Here is a 20,522-nt window from a genome sequence, read left to right as displayed (position 1 = left end):
TCTCAAAGGTATTTAGTACTGACCTTTGCCAGAAGGTATCACTCTCACCAGACAGTAGATATAAAGAAATGTACCCAAACCTCTGTTGCTGCCTCTAGTAGTTTGGGGTCTTAGCACAACCAGATGTTCATTGGTGGTTTAAAGTAGCATATTTGATTCAATTAGAGGAGCAGAGACATTTTAAAATGCAACATTTTAAAAAAGAATGGAGGCACAGACAGCTGTGGGAAGTGCTCATATTTAAGTTTGCCAAAGTCTGTTTGGAACTAAGAGGAATCAAAATTTACTAAGTATTCTATTTTATAGATTTTCATATAGTCCCTTACTTCCCCCCTCTACTTTCCCCTTTGCTGAGGCTGCAGTGTCAAATTTTGTGTTTAGTGGTATTATCTAAATGTCCATTTTCTCGTGATCATCTAGGACTTATGCACAAATTTTCACTATGTTAATTTAAATATTTAAGCAGTAATAAAAAAAAAAGCAATGGAAAATGAGTGCAAAAGTGAAATAATACTGTGAGAACTAAACTTGGAAACCATATACAGAACAAATGCAACTGGAATTTTAATGGGTACACTTCCCTCTCCTTACTACAAGCCTGATTCCACACTATTTTCAGAGTGCACCAAAGCCTACTTTTTCCTCCCCTTTCCAAGAAAATGCATACTAGAATGATGACAACTAATACTGGCTCTAGTCAAAAAGACATTTCATATGTAAATATTTAGGTATTAAATTTCAAGAGGAAGATGGGAAAGTCTACAAAGTTGTTCACAGAGAGCCTGGGTGGCCAAAATTCAAACAGGAACAAACACACGTGTCATTGGTTAGCCTTCAAACACCATCACAGAGACCAGTTAATCAAAAGATGTGCACTTAAAATGGCTATTAATCAAGCTTTCCAAGAGTAGGCAATTAATACTCCTATTATACTCCCATTGTTCCCTGTTAATGGAAGTTACGGTGATGCAGATATTTAAAGTAAATGTATAAATATGGTACATGCTTATCAATTTTAAAACTTCGTTTTGAGTATTTCATTGTATGGCAAATTAACATTAGAGAGTTAGAAGGCCATACTGATCATCAGCCAGTGTAAGGCAGGCAAATTAACATTAAAGCGTCCACTCTAACAACTTCCTTACTCAAATGCAAAACCTAATACAGAGATACAAAAGTTAACAGCGTATCAGAGTTCAAGCTACTTAGCACAGCTCTGTTCCCCATTCTTATCCATCTCTTTTTGCTTTTCCTACCCTTTTGTAATACCACATGCAAAACATTAGGGTCTCTAGTAAGTTTTAATTTTACTGGGAATACATTTTGTGAGAGAAGACAGCAAGTCTCTAAGAGTGACATTGGCTTTCACTGACATGATATACTCCATCAGGGGACTCACCTCTTTTGATGCCACTGTATGAACTGATACGGTTATCTACCAGTAAAACCAGGCCACAGAGGGAAGTTGAGTAGAGAGACATTGCAGTTTGAAGCCTGTGAAGCTTTACTCCACTTCGATGATTACGCTTATGTTTACAGAAATCCAGCATATCAGCTCTCAGTAATCTCAAGTTATGCATGGTCTTCAACTGAGCTCCTGTACCGAATATAAAAATGATACAAACAGTATTATTAAATACAATGGTATTTAATACAAACAGCAAAAGATGAAACTCACAATTATTATTAAAATGACCAAAAAGTTCCCCTAAGTTTTGTGAAAAAGACTTAAGGAAAGTATAATCAATAATATTTGCACAAAGTAAGTTCTTAACCATATATGCAGTTTATATGCATATCAGCAAATTACAAAATAAAGACTACTTGAGTGCAGTCAAAACAGCATAAGAAATCTCTACTACATAAACAATACTAAAAGAAAAAAAATCAAGCATCTATTTTTCTGTTAACTTTTCTTGGGAACTGAATACAACACCCACATTTTAATTTATTAATCGCTATGTGTATTGACGTTAACATGTTTTTCTACACTAGTCACCTTGTTAAAGTGGATAAAAATTTGCCTTTAAAATGTTTTCCATCAAGTATTTTCCAGGTAGGTAGACACTGTTTGATACAGTTTATGCTGTACTGTACTTCTCTCCCAAACTGTATATAATAAATACATTAATAGTTAAATACTGTAAATAAAACATGGTTAGATACATAATTTATTAGCATCTGTTATTATCTTTGGATTTACTGTCAGTTTATTTTACTTACCCAAGTGAATAGTAAAGCTTTCTTCTAAAAGTCTTTGCTCTTCATAAATTCTTCCATTTCCTTCCACAGATTCTCTCAATTGACTGGGCTGAACCTTAATTTCATCACTAAAATAATGAGAAACCTACTGAAAAGTTTATACTAGCTTTTGCTGACAATGAACAACATATTGCAAACTCTATCCAAAATTTTCTCAGCTAGTCTGTGGAAGCCAAGAAACTAAATCTATTTGAATGAGCTCTACTCATCTGAAGTTTTGCCTTTCTGGTATGTAACACTTCATCTGTATACCAGCAGGAAGAGTAAACTTCACTATCAGATTTACATCACCAGGCTTCTTTGTAAAGCATTCTGAGATTGAGCAACAAGAACCACAATACCTAGTTATAATGAAATGAACATATAAATAAAAAGGGAAAAAAAAAATATCAGTCTATTTAGAACACACAGAACTTTATTTATGAAGGTCCTGGATATAATATTCTTTCTACCTGCCTCCCCACACACAAAATGGGAGGTTAAAAAAAAAAAAAAAAAAGTTAAGTTTGCCACACTGTTCAAACTAGCAAGAAATATTGTAGAAGACCATTTTGGTTTTTTCTTCAAAAAGTCACCTGTTTGCTAATAAGTCACACAATAAGTACTGTTTCTGCTTTATGAAAGAACACGAACACCTCTTCAATTTGTTTCTGCATTACTGAAAAGGTTCTCATTGTTTTTAAAGAGTCTAATTTTCAAAGGTGTTTCATAAAAGATTGTTTTATAAACTTGCAAGAAATTTCACTAAATGCAAATGCCTAGTTATGAGATAAAACTGAGATACACTGCTAATATATACACACAGAAAAGATACATGTTAACATATATAAAGATATATACACAAAGATACAAAAAGATACATAGGCAGATAATTGCTTGTTTATCTTCAAGCTTCTAATTGCCTTATCATAGACTTTCTGTGTATTACTTTCAAATGCATTAGGACCTATAGTTTTCAGAACTCAGAGACACCACACTTTCTATAAAAATACTATCACTTCACATCTATTAAGATGAATGGAGATCTGCAATACTGAGCATCCAAAACTACGAAGTCCAAGCATCCACTGTCTTTCTCAGAGGTACTTGCCACTGGACCTCTAGCTATTTCTTCTGGTTTTCAGTTCTACGTAACTCCACCTTGGCCTCATTTTACAGTAGAAGAGATTCACAGTGACGAGCAGGAATGGCCTCTGTAATTCTACTATCTTTAAAGACTCACGAGAATAAACCAACATGAAAACTTTGTGGAAAAATATTTCAGGACTGGGCTTAGAATTTGAGCAGACTGTCACTATTGCAGTGAAGTTTTTACCTGGTCACTGATTTAGAAAGAGGTTAGCTTGCTCGGAAGCTATGCAATCCTAGGAACATATTCTGGGACTAACCTGAAAACTGCAAAAGACTTCCAAAACACAGAAATTCAGACACAATCGTGAGGAAAGTAGTGAGAAATCTACACGTATATTATCTTCTAACATATTTCCCCTCCTCTCTCTCTCTCTTCCCTCATATTCCATACACTCTGCTTTCTTATCCCAAAAGTGAACACTTAAGAGGAAGCGATGAAGTATTTTATACTTCATGTTCCATGCCATTTTCATCTTATCGCTCACATCCATTTTATGCAAAGGTGTCATTTTCCCCATAAATCCTTTCTGCATCCATCTAAACAATCTACTCAGGCTCTTCTACTAATGAGACATGAAAAAGCATCAGGTTTTACTCCTTTCATTTTCCAAATAGTAACGAAGGTGGTAGACACTAATGATACAGCATAGGGATCTCCTCAAGTTACAAATTTAAATTCCCCTACTATATCCTCAATAAGAAAACAACTCTCACTATAAGTGGTCAGACTGAAAGACTCCAAATATTTTAGCTGTACAGTGATGTCTACATAAAACATTAAAAAAGAGGCTTGTAATTCAAAATTTGTGACACTGCTACCACTTACTAAACTTTAATTATTCTGTGTAATATAATTATGTGATAACAGAAAGCATTATGAAAAAGCATTTCAAAAAAAGACAATGTAAATAAGGCAAAACAGGAGGAAGCTCCATACAGCTCAGGCTGTAATTTAGTGTATGAGAACATTTCTTTGTACAGAAAGGTTGTAAAAATGTTACGCAAAGAAGAAAGGTCTAAAAATATAGATATTTAATTATGATGGTTTATTTGCCTTTGATTCTCTTGGACCATGTTGTTTAAGTGGCTATTTTGAAAGAGAAGTGTATATAAAACCATGTCTTTTGAATTAATAGAGACAGCAGTAAATGTCACCATGGAATTAAATACCTGATTGAGCTGTTGTTGGGATTCTTAAGGTCCTGATGAAGTTTAATCACCCATTCCTGATATTCCTGCTTCTGGATAGCACTGGACTGTTTTAGTTCATTGGTCCATTTGTTCTCCAAATCCTAACAAGAAAACAGACATAATTTGAGTGTTTTGGGTTCTCTTTTTAAGACAATTATTTGCATGATATGTTCTAGTTCAGTGAATTTAGATTACCTGCTGAGCTTCAAAATGCTGAGCTGCTAATGAATTTACATCTTGGTCTGTTAGAGATTTCCCTAGCTCCTGCATCACCTTATCCATCTCTGCTCCTTGTCTGAAAGGAAAGCAAATGCAGATTTACAAATAACACTTTCAATAAACTGGCAGAGGATGTGCTGTCAATGTGCGCTTGCAACCCAGAAAGCCAACAGTACCCTGGACTGCATCAAAAGAAGCATGGCCAGCAGGCTGAGGGAGGTGATTCTCCCGTTATACTCTGCTGTCATGAGACCCCACCTGGAGTACTGTGCTTAGCTCTGGGACTTCCACCACAAGAAAGATATGGACCTGTTGGAGAGAGTCCAAAGGAGGGCCACAAAGATACTCAGAGGGCTAGAACACCTCCCTTATGAAGACAGACTGAGGGTGTTGGGGTTGTTCAGTCCAGAGAAGAGGAGGCTCCAGGGAGATACTACAGAGGCCTTCCAGTACTTTATGGGGGCCTACAGGAAAGCTGGGGAGGGACTCTTTATCAGGAAGTGCACTGGTAAGACAAGAAGTAATGGTTCTAAACTAAAAGAGGGTAGATTTAGATTAAACATTAGGACGAAGTTCTTTACTATGAAGGTGGTGAGGCACTGGAACAGGTTGCCCGGAGAGGTTGTGGATGCCCCATCCCTGGAAGTGTTCAAGGCCAGGTTGGATGGGGCTTTGAGCAACCTGGTCTACTGGAAGTTGTCCCTGCCCATAGCAGGGAGGTTGGAACTAGATGATCTTTAAGGTCCCTTCCGATCCAAACCATTCCATGGTTCTATAGAAAATTCAGCAAACAGCTGAAAGATATGTCATGCAGTACTTTATCCTTCTGCTTTTTTTGGAATCAGAATCCACACATTTCAAGTCTTCCTGCAGAAATGTTCACAAGATGATAAGACAGTTTCTCTAGATACTTTAATATCTGGATCACTTCACTATCATTATTAGAAGAGTTTTAACTAATATGTGGTCTGAACTGTCCTTGCTGAAATTCAATTACTGTGTTTCTTGTTTATTTTTCTACCAGGACACAGAAAAATCAACGGCTCTTCTAAACAGAAGCATCCCTTTATGCAGGATGGATTGGGGGAGGGATCTAGAAGATCTTACAAGTGGAGCATTCTGAAGAGTCCGATAGGGAGTATATGACAGTGCAATGCATGAACTGCATTTTACAGCAGCTATTTAGTCAGACACTTAATGCTGCCAATGTTAGAGAGGAGTTCTTTATTTTACTCCTTTGAGTTAACAAATTGATCCAAAAATAATGGAAAAGTCACTGGACAAAGTAAAAAAAACAGTAAGTTTTCAGTCTCAGAACCTGAAGAATATTTTCGTTTTACTGAAAGCAATTACAGACTAGATCTCTCAACTTTCATGCTAAGAACATACATATTTTCAATTTAAAATAGCTATTATTTTTAAAAAGCAAGTCCTGTTTTTTTTTTGCTTTTGATTAAGAATGAATTTTAGAGTCCATAAGATGTATCAAATAAAATTTCTAGATACTCAAGCCTGTTAAAAACAAGAAGACCAATATAAGTTTTTAACTCTTGCCCAAGCTAGATACCATAATCCAGAGACAACTGTTATTTTGAAATGGACTTACTCGATCCCTTGCTTAATGATGAGTTTCCAACTCAAGCTACATTCAAAAAGGGGAGCTGTAATTGCTAGGCTGTCCTGCTATCATCAATTCATCCAAATATCTCATCTCTCCTTTGTCTTCCTCAGTGTCCCTGGCTTCATTTGTCTTTTTATATTCACCCCAATTTAGCAATGAATTGATTTACTATAACAAAGACTTAGTAATGAATATCCACTAAACAAATCTGAGGGTCAGGGATTCCAAATCAGCTCCCGTGTAAACAGAACATTATCTTCACTCAAGTGGGATAGTCTCAGCTGTCATCAAAATACAAACTTTCACAATTACAGCAAGTAGATATAATAAATTCCACTGAAGTCAATACACAGCTCTGTCATACTAGAGCTGTACAAGATTACTGCTCTTAATACTAAGTGCTCTTTTTTCTATATATGTAGTTGAGAAGAGTCAGTAAGCAGCAAAAACCATTATGCTTACATTACTGCAACTTTTATCCCCAAATTAGAGATATATAAGATTCAGAAATATTAGAAAGAAACTACGTAAACAAATGTGTAAGATTCATTCTGGAAGTACACTAGAAAGAACCTACATAAACAGGTATATAACGTGAGCTTAAAAACAAAGAGCACTACTCCTTAGAAAACACACCTACTAAGGATATTTTGGCATCTCACAAGCATTTCCAGGATTCGTTGCTAGTACCTATACTATATATTTGTGTCCATTCATTTTTTTGAATCTATTTAGTTCACCGGGGGGGGGGGGGGGGGGGGGGGGGGGGGGAGGATTAAAACACACAATGCATGTGCTCCTCCTCGTGGACAAGGCAGCCACCTGCACCTTTTCAAACTTACCGGGGAGACCACAGAGACTTTTACAAAATTCTTCCTTTTAGAGTTTCTGAATTAAAGTTTGTTCAAATCTTTTCCTCATCTTTTCATCTTGTGGAACTTCCAATTTCTTATTTGAATTATATTACAATAAAGGCAAAACATGATACATACTTAAACTTCACTATCTAGATAACCTAAGCACTTAAAAAAATCGATAGGAATGGAAATAAAACAGCAATGGAAATTAAAATGGAATTTGAATGGAAATTAAAAAAAAAAAAGCACAAACCTTGTATTAATCAGATGACCTTTGCTTTTATAATTTTCAGTGACTGAGGAGAGTGTAAGACAGCTGACCCCAACAATATAAACTAAGCATTATATGACTAAGTTTAAAGAGGGAAACACAAAAATAAAATAGGGCTTACATTGACAAATACAAATTGACACGCATTATCATATGAGTTGTATATACCCATTAGTATGCACCTGTATTTTGTAAGACAACTGAAGAAAAGAATGCAGAATACCTTTCCCGTAGCTTTTTCAATTCCACGTCTCTTTCACTTATTAATTCTGAGATGCTAACAAAATAATTGTGTTCCAGGTTTAACAGTGTTTCAGAAGCTGGAGAATGTATCAGATCATGATAAACATCTGCAAAATCTTCATCCCAGCTGGTTTCTTCAGGTTTTGCATACTCTAATGTTGTCTAAAAATTATAAGAGAGATGTCTTTAAAGTCACCATATAATATAAAATAATGATCCCTCATAATGGGGAGGCAAAACCAACTGGGCATTCACACTGATGCACGTCCTTCAACATACATGAATTATCTCCTTAATTTGAGCTCTCTGTATTCTGCTTTAGCTTTTATCATTTTCTCTCTTCCCCTTATTCTATTTCAAAGCAACTACCAGCAGAAGCATTACGGTTTTGCCAACAGTGAAGAATCATCAATTTTCACCACCAACGTGAAAAGAAGAATAATTTAGCACTTACTATTTTAAGTATTTAAGGTGCTGTCAAAAAATAAATCTGTACAACATCATTTGCATTTGATGAAGTTTAGATAGGGTCCAAAACATCAGCTGTGCAAAGAAAAATGTCTTACTAGAAAGGAGGACCAAACTCTGATGTCACTACAATGTGATCAAAAACAATGACTTAAGAAAAACAATTTTTAATTAACAAAGAATGACCCAGAGATGCCAGTTCAGCAGGCTCTTCTATACTGAAACGATCCTTGTATCTGCCGTCATTCCCACCAGATTCCGATGATAAATTTAGATGGTAACGTTGAAGAAATGTCGAGATGATAAAATCATAATCCTTGCACTGAGGCAAGATTTTGAATAAATTTTTAGAGTCTGCCTAACCTATTCATAGTAACCTTCAGAGAAGAAGAGGGTAAACTCTTTCAATGATTTGAAACATTTCTGTGTTCACCCAATGCAGATTTTTTCTTCTTAAAGATTAAGCTAATTTTATTTTATTCATGTTCATCAAGGCATACGGTTTGTTGACAGTTTTCTTTAGGAGACTTCATTGGTATTTTTGAGGTTCTGGATGGGATCAAAGCAAATCTTATTCTTTGATTCTAATGTATTATAACTCTTAGATCTAATTTTGTTTGACGGTCACTAGCTATTTTACTTCTCCATTTTGTTTTTTTAAACTCTACTAAATTTTTGCCAATAATGAGATAAATTCAGGAAAAAAACTGACTTATAAGTTCCAGGGTGAATACTTAATAATCACTTTGGAATAAAAGGAAAAAAAAAAATCATAAGAATTGTAAAAATGAATTTCAATGTAATTTTGTACCTTCACATAAGTGATAACGTCTGCATACACATGCACACCCAAAGCAAATTCTGACCATTAATTTTTCAGTCTTAATCTTACCTCTTTATAAGCTTTAGACCAAGTATCTGCCAGCTGGTTTATGTCTACTTTTCCTGATTTCACTGCTTCCAGAGCCATTTCAGCTTCTCTATCATAATCTTTTATAGTTTCCTCTTCTATGAACTTACTAAGAGATTGCTTCAGGTCTATTATAACAAACAGAGAATGGCCCATCAACAAAACCATCTAAGTGGAAGTATCAGCAATCAACTAGGAAACATACAAAGAAAATTTTCTGAAAACCTTTTACTTAGGCACTTTTCTTCTAGTACTGATAGCCATTTTCTTAAAAAATTAAAACATTTCTACTAAGTACCTTTCTTTTGGTTTCTTCAAGTGTGGTGTAAAAGATTTATGGGCATGAATATATGACACTAAAAATTCAAAATTTAAAATTTCAAGCCTTACCATTTTCTATAAAACATGGCAGATTGTGCAGAAGCATTAGACGTCCATGCAGATGACTAATATTTTCTTGCACAGGAAATTTAAGGGGCACTGTAAGCACTAAATGTTGATTTCCAGCATTGAATTCATACACATAGTCTCTCTCCCGAATGCAGATATTTCCTTTATTAGGCTTCATCTTTGAGTTGATTTCCTGTATTAGCAATAAAATTTGCATGAGTTAAATTCTAGTAAAATCATAAACAAATTGCTAACAAAAAGCATGTTTTGTTAACAATTAACAATTTCTAGTTTTTAAAACTTTAAAACCTGCATTTTTCATAAATATTCATCTCATTTTTGACGACTGCATTGGTAGGAGCTGAAGCCCAAATGTTATTTTCCAAAACAGTGAGTGTTTCCAAACTGCAATCGAGTGTATCAGTGTATGAATTAGGATAATTACTCTCATGAGTAACTACAAAATTCTTGACTTAAAGGCGGAACCAGGACAGAAGGAACCCACATAAACAGCTACCTTTAACTGCAACACAGACTGATGACTGTGCCTATCTCAGAATCTGAAACAGTTTATAGTGCAGCAGCAGTTTATTTCCTGCTTTCCACTGGTGGCAGAGTGGAAGAACAAGAAAAAGCAAGGACATGGACCTGTTATAGCGAGTCCAGAGGAGGCCACAAGGACGATCAGAGGACTGGAGCACCCCTGCTATGAAGACAGGCTGAGGGAGTTGGGGTTGTTCAGCCTGGAGAAGAGAAGGCTCCGGGGAGACCTTATAGCGGCTTTACAACACCTAAAGGGGACCTGCAGGAGAGCTGGGGAGGGACTCTTTGTCAGGGGGTGTGGTGATAGGACAAGGGGGAATGGCTTTAAACTAAAAGAGGGGAGATTTAGATTGGATATGAGGAAGAAATTCTTCACTCAGAGAGTGGTGAGGCCCTGGCACAGGTTGCCCAGAGAAGCCGTGGATGCCCCATCGCTGGAGCAGCCCAAGGCCAGGCTGGACGGGGCTGGGGGCACCCCGGACTGTCCCTGCCCGCGGCAGGGGGATCGATGGGGTCTGCAAAGTCCCTTCCAGCCCCAACCATTCTGTGATTTCAAACCAAACCCAAACCGCTTACCACCAACAAAACACATCCCAGGGCAACCAAAGCTAAGCCAACGCCGGGCCGCGCCCGGCCGCAGGGAGGAATCCGATCGGCTCCGCTCCCCGCGCCGCCCCCCACCAGCCCCAGCCCCAGCCCGGCCTCACCTCCGCGCCGCGCCAGCACCCGCGGGCGAGCCGGCTGCGCGAGCTTCGCGTCCGGAGGCGCAGATTCGCGACCAGCCGCTCTGTGGCGAATGTGCGGCGCGGGGCGGGGCGGCTGCAGTGTCGTCATGGCCGCGGGCACGGCGCGGCCGGTGCGGAGGTGAGGGCCGGGGTGGGGGAGGCGTTTCCTAGAAAGCTGGCGGCCGTTGGCGCCCGTTACCCGCCCTCGGCTGAGGGGCCCCGGCTAGGGCCCCGCTGGCCCCGACCCCTTCCTATAAGGGTGGTGAGGCTCTGGATCAGGTTGCCCAGAGAAGCTGTGGGTGCCCCATCCCTGGAGCTGTTCAAGGCCAGGCTGGATGGGGCTTTGGGCAACCTGGTCTGGTGGGAGGTGTCCCTGCAGGGGGGGTGGGACTGGATGGCTTTAAGGTAGAGCTCAAATCGCTCAATGACTGTGATTCTTAATAACCTTATAGTAAAACATCTGAATATGCATTATTTTTTTTCCTTAAAGTCCTGACTTACCCAAAGTCAAGTATTAGCAAGTAAAGATTCTCACTCCAAAATCATTAACTCTGTGTGGTTTTGCCACAGGAGCAAGAAAGTTGTTGATTATTCGAAATTTGGTGAAGATGATGGTAAGTGATGTATTCCTGTATGTAACAAAAATGCCAAACACTAATGCCACAACCCAAAGCATCAGTGGAGTGTTCTTAATGAATAAGTTCAGTGACAAGGCTGTTACTGCTTTTAGTGGAAGTAAACTGTGCACACTGTTAAAAGTCCTGATTCAACAGGAATATGATGACTGTAAGCCAGAGTATAATAACAGTTTATTAGGGAACTGGTGAATACACTGTGCTATTGCAAGAAAATTGTTTCTTTCCCTGCCTTAGTTTTCAGAGAGAATTGCTTGTTCCATGTCCTCCCGAAGATCAGTTTGCAGGACTGTAAGTCAGAATATTGTTAGGAGTTGTGGATTGTCTGTACATAGGTCTAACATTCCTCTTGCAGCTCTGTACCTTGATGGGTTCTGGGTAAGAACTTAGCAGTCAAATTTTGAGGTTCATTGATAAGAAAAATAGATTGCAGGCTATTTATTTTCATGACAGTCCTTCTTTCCTCTAAGCCCCAATTGGTGTCACATATTTTCCTTACTGGAGTTGGGTTTCCTTACTTTCATGGATTTGGATTATGAATTTTTTGTTGCTGTTGTTTATTTGTTTTCCTGCTTGCTCTTTGTCTGTTAGTGAGATGCATTGAATAGTATGAAGTGATGGGAAGGAGAGGGTAAAGTAAATAATGTTGATGGTCCCTTGTGAGTCCTGCAGGTTAATGCAGAGTGTTAATTTCATGAGTTTAAATGTGGTAAATGTGGTGCGTGACTTTTCTTAGTTTTTAAGTGACCGTTTGTAATATAAAAGAAAAGTTAAATCTCTTTTCATCTGTCCCTCAGATGTTTTGTGTTGTTTTTTTGTTATTTTTTTTTTCCCTCAGAATTGATCATATATATGTTCTCTGGCACTTAGGAAGCACTGAAGATTATTATATTTTTTCATTATTTTGCAGTATGAACTGCAGTGTCTTCAGTTGAAAGAAAGATGGTCTCCATGCCTTCTAATTTTCTTGGAAAACATATTGTATTTGCTAAGAGGCAACATGAGAAGGCTAGAAAAAGGGAAGCAGGAACATTTCTAATGAACAGGAGTCATTAATGGGAACAATTCACAAAACCTCAGGACTCTAAAACTGATTAGTGACAATGATTGATATTATAAAAATTATTGTTCAGTATATAAAAAGGTGAAACTTTAGTTATTAAAACTCTGGTAACAAATGGGACCTTGAATAAAAATTGAAATGATCACCATTAAAACAGATCTGAAAGAAGTCTTGTTAAATTTTCATTAAAAATACATTTAAGAACAGTACTGTTCCACTTTTCCTGTTTTGTTTTTTTTTTTTTTCTTTTTTTTTAATAGAATAGATTTCAAAAAGGCTATGTTTGGCGTATTTTCAGTGTATGATGAAATTGGGTTGAGTGACTTCTTTTTGGCCATGTGGAAGAATATAGTGGATGAAACCTAATTAAAATTTGTTATTATTTCCTAAATAGATGAAGACTTTGCATGTATAGCTGCACCTTTAAGCAAAAAATCCAGAACACAGCTGAAGGAACCAAAGAAGGAGAAAAAAGAGAAGCAAAAAATAACACACAAAGAATTAACTCCATCACAAAAGCAGGCACCTGGTAAAAGGTGAGAAGTGTTGAAATGTGGTTAACTGTGTTTGAAGTAAGAAGCTGTATTTCAATAGTAGTATTTGTGGTGGTTTTTGTTGTTGCTGTTTTTTTTTTTTTTTTTCCTAGAGTTTTAAACAGCTGAGACTGAAAACCTAACATATTAGTGTGGTAATGATTTTCAGCTTTAATGGTGTAGTTGCAAAACAAGGGTATAATAACCTTACATAGGGTCAGGAAAAGTTGCGTGAGGTCAGTAGTGAACTATGTCTATCGTTTTTTACAGCTTTAAACTACAGCAATCTACCTGCATAGGTGCAGAAACAGATTTAGATGTCTGATCTTGTCTTGGTATTTCTACAGTGTAAAATAATTGTAAGAATTCTGTATTACTTAAGGACTTGAATAACTAATAACTACAAAGACAAGTTTGACTCCTTAGAAAAAAACATATTTAAAGTTTAATAGAAAATAGAGAGTCAGTGTCAATTAAAAAATCTGATTATTTTGATGGTAAAGTTTTGTATAAATGTTCTGTTTCAATGCAGTATTTCAAGCAAATGTTATTAGCCTTTCCTGTGATAATACCAGTTATTAGGTCTTATACACACAGTGTTCCAAAAGCATCGTACTTCTAAGTATAGTGTACTTTAAATATTAGTTTCTACTTTATTGAAGTCTCTTCAGGAAGTAATTCATAGTATGATGATAATTTCTTTACAAACACCAGAATTCAAAGTTTAGTAAGTCAGAAATAGATCTGTAACACTCATTTCATTGTATTATTACTTAGCCTGTTTGTTTTTTCAGAATATCCTTGGATGACAAACTCTATCAAAGGGATCTGGAAGTTGCCTTAGCCTTATCTGTCAAAGAAAAACCAGCAAATATCCTTGAGATGCAAAATTCAGAAGAACAAGGTTATTATACAGTTCAATGCAACACTCTATCTATATGTAGTGAATTTTGACATGACTGAATTTATTTTGCAAAGAAATAGCTTGAAAGTCATGTTTTATTTCAAGATGTCATTATGAAGAAATGAGAATTTCTAGCTTGTGCCTGTCTTCTTACGTTCATGTTTTTTTTCTGTGAGAAAAGTAACTTTTCTATAAGATTTTTCAAATAGATTATTTAGAGACAGATAAAAACGCTATTTTCACTTCTTAATATCTTCACTTTTTAAAACATCATTTTCATATATTAATGTTTAATATTTTTTAAAATTTTCTTTTCTGGATCCTAAAACAGGTAAGAATATTGAATCAGAAAATAGGAGACCTGTTTTTACCAACTGCAGCGTAGACAGTGAACTTTTAGGTAAGTTGCTCTCATATTATGTCTTTTTCAAAAATAGCATTTAAATTTACATTTAAATATGTTTTTCTCTTATTTCTGATGGATTTTATTTTTCACCTATGTGGAAAAAAAGCTTGTTTATTTTAAAATATTCTTAACTTTGAGGGATGCATTCATTTTTTCATTAAAATGTCCTAAAATTAGAAAAACGCTGCTCCTTAATGTGTCCAGAATGTCAAAGCATAAAGTAGATGTGGCCAAAACATATGCTGTGCCACTGGGAACTTTTTCATATTTCTGATTTTGTTTTTGTGCTTCTGTACTTTCATTAGTTTGATTACAGATAAATACTGATAACTATCATTCCTAGATAGAACAGTTTTGCCAGTTAAGTGGCATTGAGTACACCCTCAGCAAGTTTGCCAGCGACACCAAGCTGTGTGGTGTGGTTGGCACAGTGGAGAGAAGAGATGCCATACAGGGGGACTTTGACAGGCTCAAGAGTTGGGCCTGCGTGGACCTCATGAAGTTCAACAAGGATAAGTAGAAGGTGCTGCATCTGGGCTGGGGTAATCCCAAGCAAAAATACAGGCTGGGTGGAGAATGGATTGAGAGCAGCCCTGAGGAGAAGGACCCGGGGGTGCTGGTGGATGAAAACTGAACGTGAGCCCGCAATGTACGCTTGCAGCCCGGAAAGCCAACTGTATTGCATCAAAAGAAGCATGGCCAGCAGGTCAAATGAGGTGATTCTCCCCCTCTACTCTGCTTTCATGAGACCCCACCTGGAGTGCTGTGTTCAGCTCTGGGGCCCCCAGCACAAGGAAGACCTGCTGGAGCAAGTCCGGAGGAGGGCCATGAGGCTGATCAGAGGGCTGGAGCACCTCTCCTGTGAAGAAAGGCTGAGGGAGCTGGAGTTCTTCAGCTTTGAGAAGAGAAGGCTTCGGGAAGACATTACAGTGGCCTTCCAGTATACTTTAAGGGGTGCTACAGAAAAGATGGGAAGGGACTCTTTTTCAGGGAGTGTACTGATAGGACAAGAGTTGGTGGTTTTAAGCTAAAAGAGGGTAGATTTAATGAGGTGGATACAATGCAGAAATTCTTCACTGAGGGTGGTGAGGCACTGAAACAGGTTGCCCAGAGAAGCTGTGGATGCCCCATGCCTGGAAGGTTTCAAGGCCAGGCTAGATGGGGCTTTGAGCAACGTGGTCTAGTGCAAGGTGTCCCTGCCCATGGCAGGGGGGTTGGAACTAGGTGATATTTAAGGTCCATTCCAACCCAAACCATTCCATGATTCTGTGATTCTATAAAATGAGAACCACATGAAAACATGTGCAGATAACCTGCTACTCTAACAGTGTACTTTGAAAAACAAAAATGAATTCTTGTCCCTAAGACTCAAAACCTGCTTCTTTTTGAGTTATAGAGATAGCAGCGTTACTGTGAATTTGGATTAATTAGACCAACTTCTGTTTTTTAGGTCTTGATCAGGTTCTACATGATGACATGCCTAGAAGTGGCTGTAGGCAAAGGACGGCAGCATCTAAAGCTCTGTCACATCAGAAGAAGTCACTGACCATTGACAGTGATGACAGAGAGCACGTTACTGACTCTGAGCCAGAGTCTGTACCAGGTAGTCTGTAGAAACTGTCTGCTTAGGAGTTCTTGAAATGTGATTACTTACACTGAGGTCATATATGCAGGGAAGTGCGTACTGCTTCTAATGTATCTTTCCTCCCCTCTTACCAAAGCATTATATTTTAATTGTAGTGTTTGTTTTTGCAGTTGTATTCTGAGGTTTGCATCAAAACTGAATCTGGAGAACTTTCAGGTGCTAAGTGCTTTCAGTACTGGCTTTGTTTAAGCTTATTAAAGAAGTAGCCTCCCTTCTTTCCTTCTTCCAAATCTCATCCATCAGAAAACCTTTCCACGTCTGATTGGATGCCAGTCTAGCCCATTGCTGTGATTCTGGTAGGAGCCAATTGTTGAATGCCTAGAAAACATGACAGACATCTCTCTCTCTCTTATCCCCCAGTTGTTAACATGTCTCTATCCAATCTTTTGTCCTTTACAGCAAGCCTTATTGGAAAATACTTCTAAAATTATCAGTGAAATAAAATATCTGGGGGATAGTCTAGATATTGCTGTCAGAAAGCTATTTCTAAGACTTGCCCGTGTCTGTTATTTTCTTAAATAGTAAATCTATAAAAATTTTGCAGCTGAATTTTGACAAAGTATTTTTACTTTGTATTTTTATCTTCATATTTCCATTTTTTCCAAATTTCCATATTGCTCTCTACGACTACCTGAAAGGAAGTTGTGGGGAGCTGGGGGTTGACGTCTTCTCGCAGGTAACTTGTGACAGGACTAGAGGGAATGGCCTCAAGGTGTGCCAGGGGCGGGGGTTATGTTGGAAATTTGGAGATATTTCTTCTCAGAGTAGTCAGGCACTGGAACAGGTTGCCCAGGGAGTGGGCTGTGGAGGTGGAGTCACTGTCCCTGGGGGTGTTTAAGGAAAGGTTGGACCTGGTGCTTAGGGACGTGGATTAGTGGGTGACATTGGTGGTAGGGTGATGGTTGGACCAGATGATCTTGAAGGTCTTTTCCAACCGAAATGATTCTATGATTCCACTTTAAATATTCATGAGCAAGAATATGTAAAAATTCAAAGTGCTGTCAAATAATTTTAACTCTTTCATCTTGCACATGTGGGATATTTTAAATTGATAATTAAAAACTGTTTAAAGCATTATTATTTGCAGTTTATACCAGGGTGTGTTGACGTACTAAAAAACAGAGAGAGAAATCTGTAGATACAGAATGTATTATGACAGCTATTTCATAGAATCACAGAATTGTAGGGGTTGGAAGGGACCTCAAGAGATCATCGGGTCCAACCCCCCTGCCAAAGCAGGTTCCTTAGAGCAGGCTGCCCAGGTAGGCGTCCAGACGGGCCTTGAGTATCCCCAGAGAAGGAGACTCCACAACCTCCCTGGGCAGCCTGTTCCAGTGCTCCGTCACCCTCACTGTGAAGAAGTTCTTTCGCATGTTGGTGTGGAACTTCCTGTGCTCCACTTGTGGCCATTGCCCCTTGTCCTGTCCCACAAACCACTGAAAAGAGGTTGGCCAAATCCCGCTGTCTCCCACACCTCAGGTATTTATAAACATGGATGAGATCCCCAATTTCTTTCTCAGTTCATCATATAAATATGTACAAAACTGTATGCTTAAGATACACTGGTTCTTCACATTCAGAGTGAGATTAGAAGATCCTGGAGTAATAATAAATTTTATTTCCTGTAAAGAGATGAAATCCCTTTTCCTTGCCATAGATGAGGAATCAGAAGAAGAGTCAGATTATAATGAAGGTGATGATGAAGACTTTGCTATGGAAAAGAAGAAAGCCAAAGGAAATAAAAAAGAAACCAAACAAAAGAGGCAGGCTGAAAAAGAAAAGAAGACTCCCACATCCAAGATTAATACTACAGGTAAGTTTCTACTAGGAATCTGAAATAAACTCCTTTATAATGAAAATTCCTTTTGTATACAAGGAACAATGCCTGTACCTGTGACAGTGTTTTTTGTTTGATGCTTATCATCATTCTTCCTATTTAAAAACAAGTATTTTAAAAGACCTGAAGGAACAAATAAGATTAGCTGACAAACTGACTTCAGAATTATGATGAAAAAGGCTATATGCAGAGTAAAAGGGAAATGGCAATGAGAAAAAATCCTGAAAGAAAAAAGGCTTTATAGTAAACAAACATTGCTTACTATAAAAATAGACAAAATTGAATAGACAGAGTTTTTCTTCCTAAAACTAGCTTTTAAGAAAAGGTTAAATAATACTGAGTGATCTGAGGATTTAATATATATATGTGTGTGTGTGTGTATAAATATATATGTATATAATATCAGGGCGTGTTCTTGCATTTACATGTATGAATCTTTAATTCAAGGGTAGCCAAACAATGCTAGTGCTAATAACTGTTGGGTGAAAGTGTTAAATATGCAGCTTGTTCCGACTGAAGTTGTTCACTGTATTGCTAACACAATTTACTTTCATCTAAATAGCTTAAGAAAATTCTTACCCTTGTGTTCATCTTGTGTCTGACTTGATAATGTCTTTTAATTTCAATGGTGAGTTTACAATACATCATTTAGTTTATCTTTAGTTTTAGTTATGTCAAGGAATGGTTTGCTTTGAATAGCTGACAGAAGAATCTTAGCTTTTAGCAATTTAGTATCTGGAACATCTTTAACAAGAAATTCTTGCAGTGCTTATTTACAAACTAGTGTTGAAATTCCAGCATGTAACAGGACTGACTGTTTATATATTGCTGTTTGGAAGATAAGGCATTATTAACATACATATTTGTTTCACTCAGTTCGGAGAGGTCTTGCTGTAAAGGGATCTATCATCTTATACAGTGTGATAATTTCTCTGTAAAAGTATTATTCTAAGGCTGGTTTTATTTTTTAAGTATCGCCTGTAGTTTCTCCTTCACTGGTAACGGAACTAAAATCTGAGCCAACACAGATGTCCAGTTCTTCAGAACCAATTGGAAGGCCTTTACATGCATCAAGTCCTGTAACAGAGAAGAAGCCTAAATGGATACCACCAGGTACGTGTGAGATTGTAACTATAAACAGATACATTGGTTGTCTTAAGTTTCCGGAATTCTCTCCTAAAAGCAGACAAACAAACAAACAGTATTTTGGAACAACTATTGCCCTCTTAAAATGCAAGGTATTCTTTTAACCCTAGGTTAAAAAATAAAATAAAACAAAAAGCTATCTCCGTGCTTCTTTTCCTCTTACAGCATTATCCTTAATTCCTTTATGTGGGAAGGATAATGAAATATTTTCCAGAGTGTGAAGCAGATTTTAATCAAGAGATTGTCTTGTGGCCTCTTCTCTCTTAAGAGCTTTCTTTATCTCTGGTATGTGCTGCATTGTTATGTATTTTAAACAAATAATGTAAAAAATGTGTTGAAGTGTTTTAACTGCTTTAGTAAAGCAAATACTTAGAAGCTTTAGGTTATCAGAATGTTTAAGCTGCTGCTGCTGACTCCTAACTCTTTTTTTGGTTTTCCTTAATATTTACTTTCCTTTAACACACACATTTATTTTTTTATTTGACTCCTTTCTCTCAAGCCTTCTTTTGTCACTTGACTTTGTGTTCCATTCTGTGACTGTCTGTGGAGCACCTGAAAATGCACAGTAGACCAGGAACAATGTTTTTGTGTTTGTCCAGTGCCACACAGTGGTGTTTCTCTGTTGCGTTGCTTGTTACTTAAAACTGTGTGCCATACCTGCTGCAGTGGCTCCCAAATAGATTGATTCCCTGCAAGTATGCTGATTTTCATGTGCTTTTGTGGTATGTTGTTCTGATCTTTATTGCGATGTCTTTAGAATACTTTTTTGTTCTGCTTTGAATGCTATAAAAAGACAGGAGTTACGATTTTTTTTCTTAAAACTGCTTACACCTTCTTTTTGTTTTAAAATTATTTTCAGCTGCATCGGGAAGCACTAGTAACATTGGGAAATATGCTTTGGTTAAGTCACCTACTCATGGTCTTAGACTTGGCCTCTCCAGACTAGCAAGAGTCAAACCACTGCATCCCAGCGCTACCAGCAGTTAACTGGTCATTGACAAGGTATCCTGTGAAGGACTGTGTTTAGAAAAGACTTTGGAAAGCATTTTGCTTATAAGTAGAGCGTAGAAAACCAGCGGACAGCAAAAGCTTCATGGCATCATCTGCTTTGCGGGACAGTTGTTATGTACGTTTCTAATACTGCAGAGTTTTTATTCTGTAAAATGCTAGGCATCCCTAACTGCTATTGAATAATAATATTTTTTAACCAAGGTGACATCTGGTCACTAGTTCTTTTATGGGTTATACTCTGAGATAGGGGTTTATAATAATTGTCATTCTCTGATACCTGAACATGCCATTAAAATAGTCAGAAATACTATGTCAATTACGGATTTTTTTATCTCAAATGGATTCTTAACACAAGTGAAAGTTACAGTATAAAAAAATATTTATGGGAAGAGACATCACTTTTACCCCTCCGTTCTTGGAAAATTTCTCTTCACTCTCAAAATCTGTTAGTGTTTGCATAATTTATTTTAAAAAATGTAATATAGATATGAATGGTATTTAGAATGCTATA

General features: G+C 37.3%; 2 protein-coding genes across 16 annotated transcripts in view; one reads left to right on the top strand and one right to left on the bottom strand.

Annotated features, from left to right (window-relative positions):
- The window catches only part of C1H12orf4 (chromosome 1 C12orf4 homolog), a 25,659-nt gene extending 12,595 nt beyond the window's left edge, over window positions 1-13,064 (bottom strand). For 5 of the 12 annotated variants that reach the window (XR_005824798.1, XR_005824781.1, XM_040575573.1 and 2 more), the window contains exons 1-10: window positions 12,927-13,064; window positions 11,403-11,445; window positions 10,814-10,971; window positions 9,564-9,761; window positions 9,156-9,301; window positions 7,776-7,957; window positions 4,780-4,879; window positions 4,564-4,685; window positions 2,224-2,330; window positions 1,400-1,597 (exon numbers count right to left, since the gene is read on the bottom strand). Coding sequence is in view for 10 of the 12 variants with exons in the window: in XM_040575573.1 (XP_040431507.1) it covers window positions 1,400-1,597; window positions 2,224-2,330; window positions 4,564-4,685; window positions 4,780-4,879; window positions 7,776-7,957; window positions 9,156-9,301; window positions 9,564-9,761; window positions 10,814-10,940 (1,180 nt within the window). In the remaining 2 variants the exon portion in view is untranslated. The other 7 variants (XM_040575595.1, XM_040575608.1, XM_040575624.1 and 4 more) reach the window with 4 other exon arrangements.
- Window positions 10,861-20,522, top strand: RAD51AP1 (RAD51 associated protein 1). Of its 4 annotated transcripts, XR_005824809.1 has the most exons (10): window positions 10,861-10,970; window positions 11,402-11,445; window positions 12,924-13,065; window positions 13,857-13,966; window positions 14,298-14,366; window positions 15,823-15,975; window positions 17,675-17,830; window positions 18,827-18,967; window positions 19,166-19,285; window positions 19,860-20,024. XR_005824809.1 is itself a non-coding variant. In XM_040575664.1 (9 exons), the coding sequence occupies exons 1-9, from the start codon at window positions 10,903-10,905 to the stop codon at window positions 19,985-19,987; spliced, it is 1,011 nt and encodes a 336-aa protein (XP_040431598.1). In that variant the 5' UTR covers window positions 10,861-10,902; the 3' UTR covers window positions 19,988-20,522. The 4 variants fall into 4 exon arrangements, 3 of the variants coding, with proteins under 3 accessions (XP_040431598.1, XP_040431622.1, XP_040431608.1); XM_040575664.1 differs by lacking the exon at window positions 19,166-19,285 and having other exon boundaries at window positions 19,860-20,522; XM_040575674.1 differs by lacking the exons at window positions 10,861-10,970; window positions 19,166-19,285 and adding an exon at window positions 11,143-11,236 and having other exon boundaries at window positions 19,860-20,522.

The sequence above is a fragment of the Cygnus olor genome, chromosome 1 (assembly GCF_009769625.2).
Source record: "Cygnus olor isolate bCygOlo1 chromosome 1, bCygOlo1.pri.v2, whole genome shotgun sequence".
NCBI classification, from domain to species: Eukaryota; Metazoa; Chordata; class Aves; order Anseriformes; family Anatidae; genus Cygnus; species Cygnus olor.
Note: the sequence above shows the minus strand (reverse complement) of the source record. Positions and strands in the feature narration are given on the sequence as shown.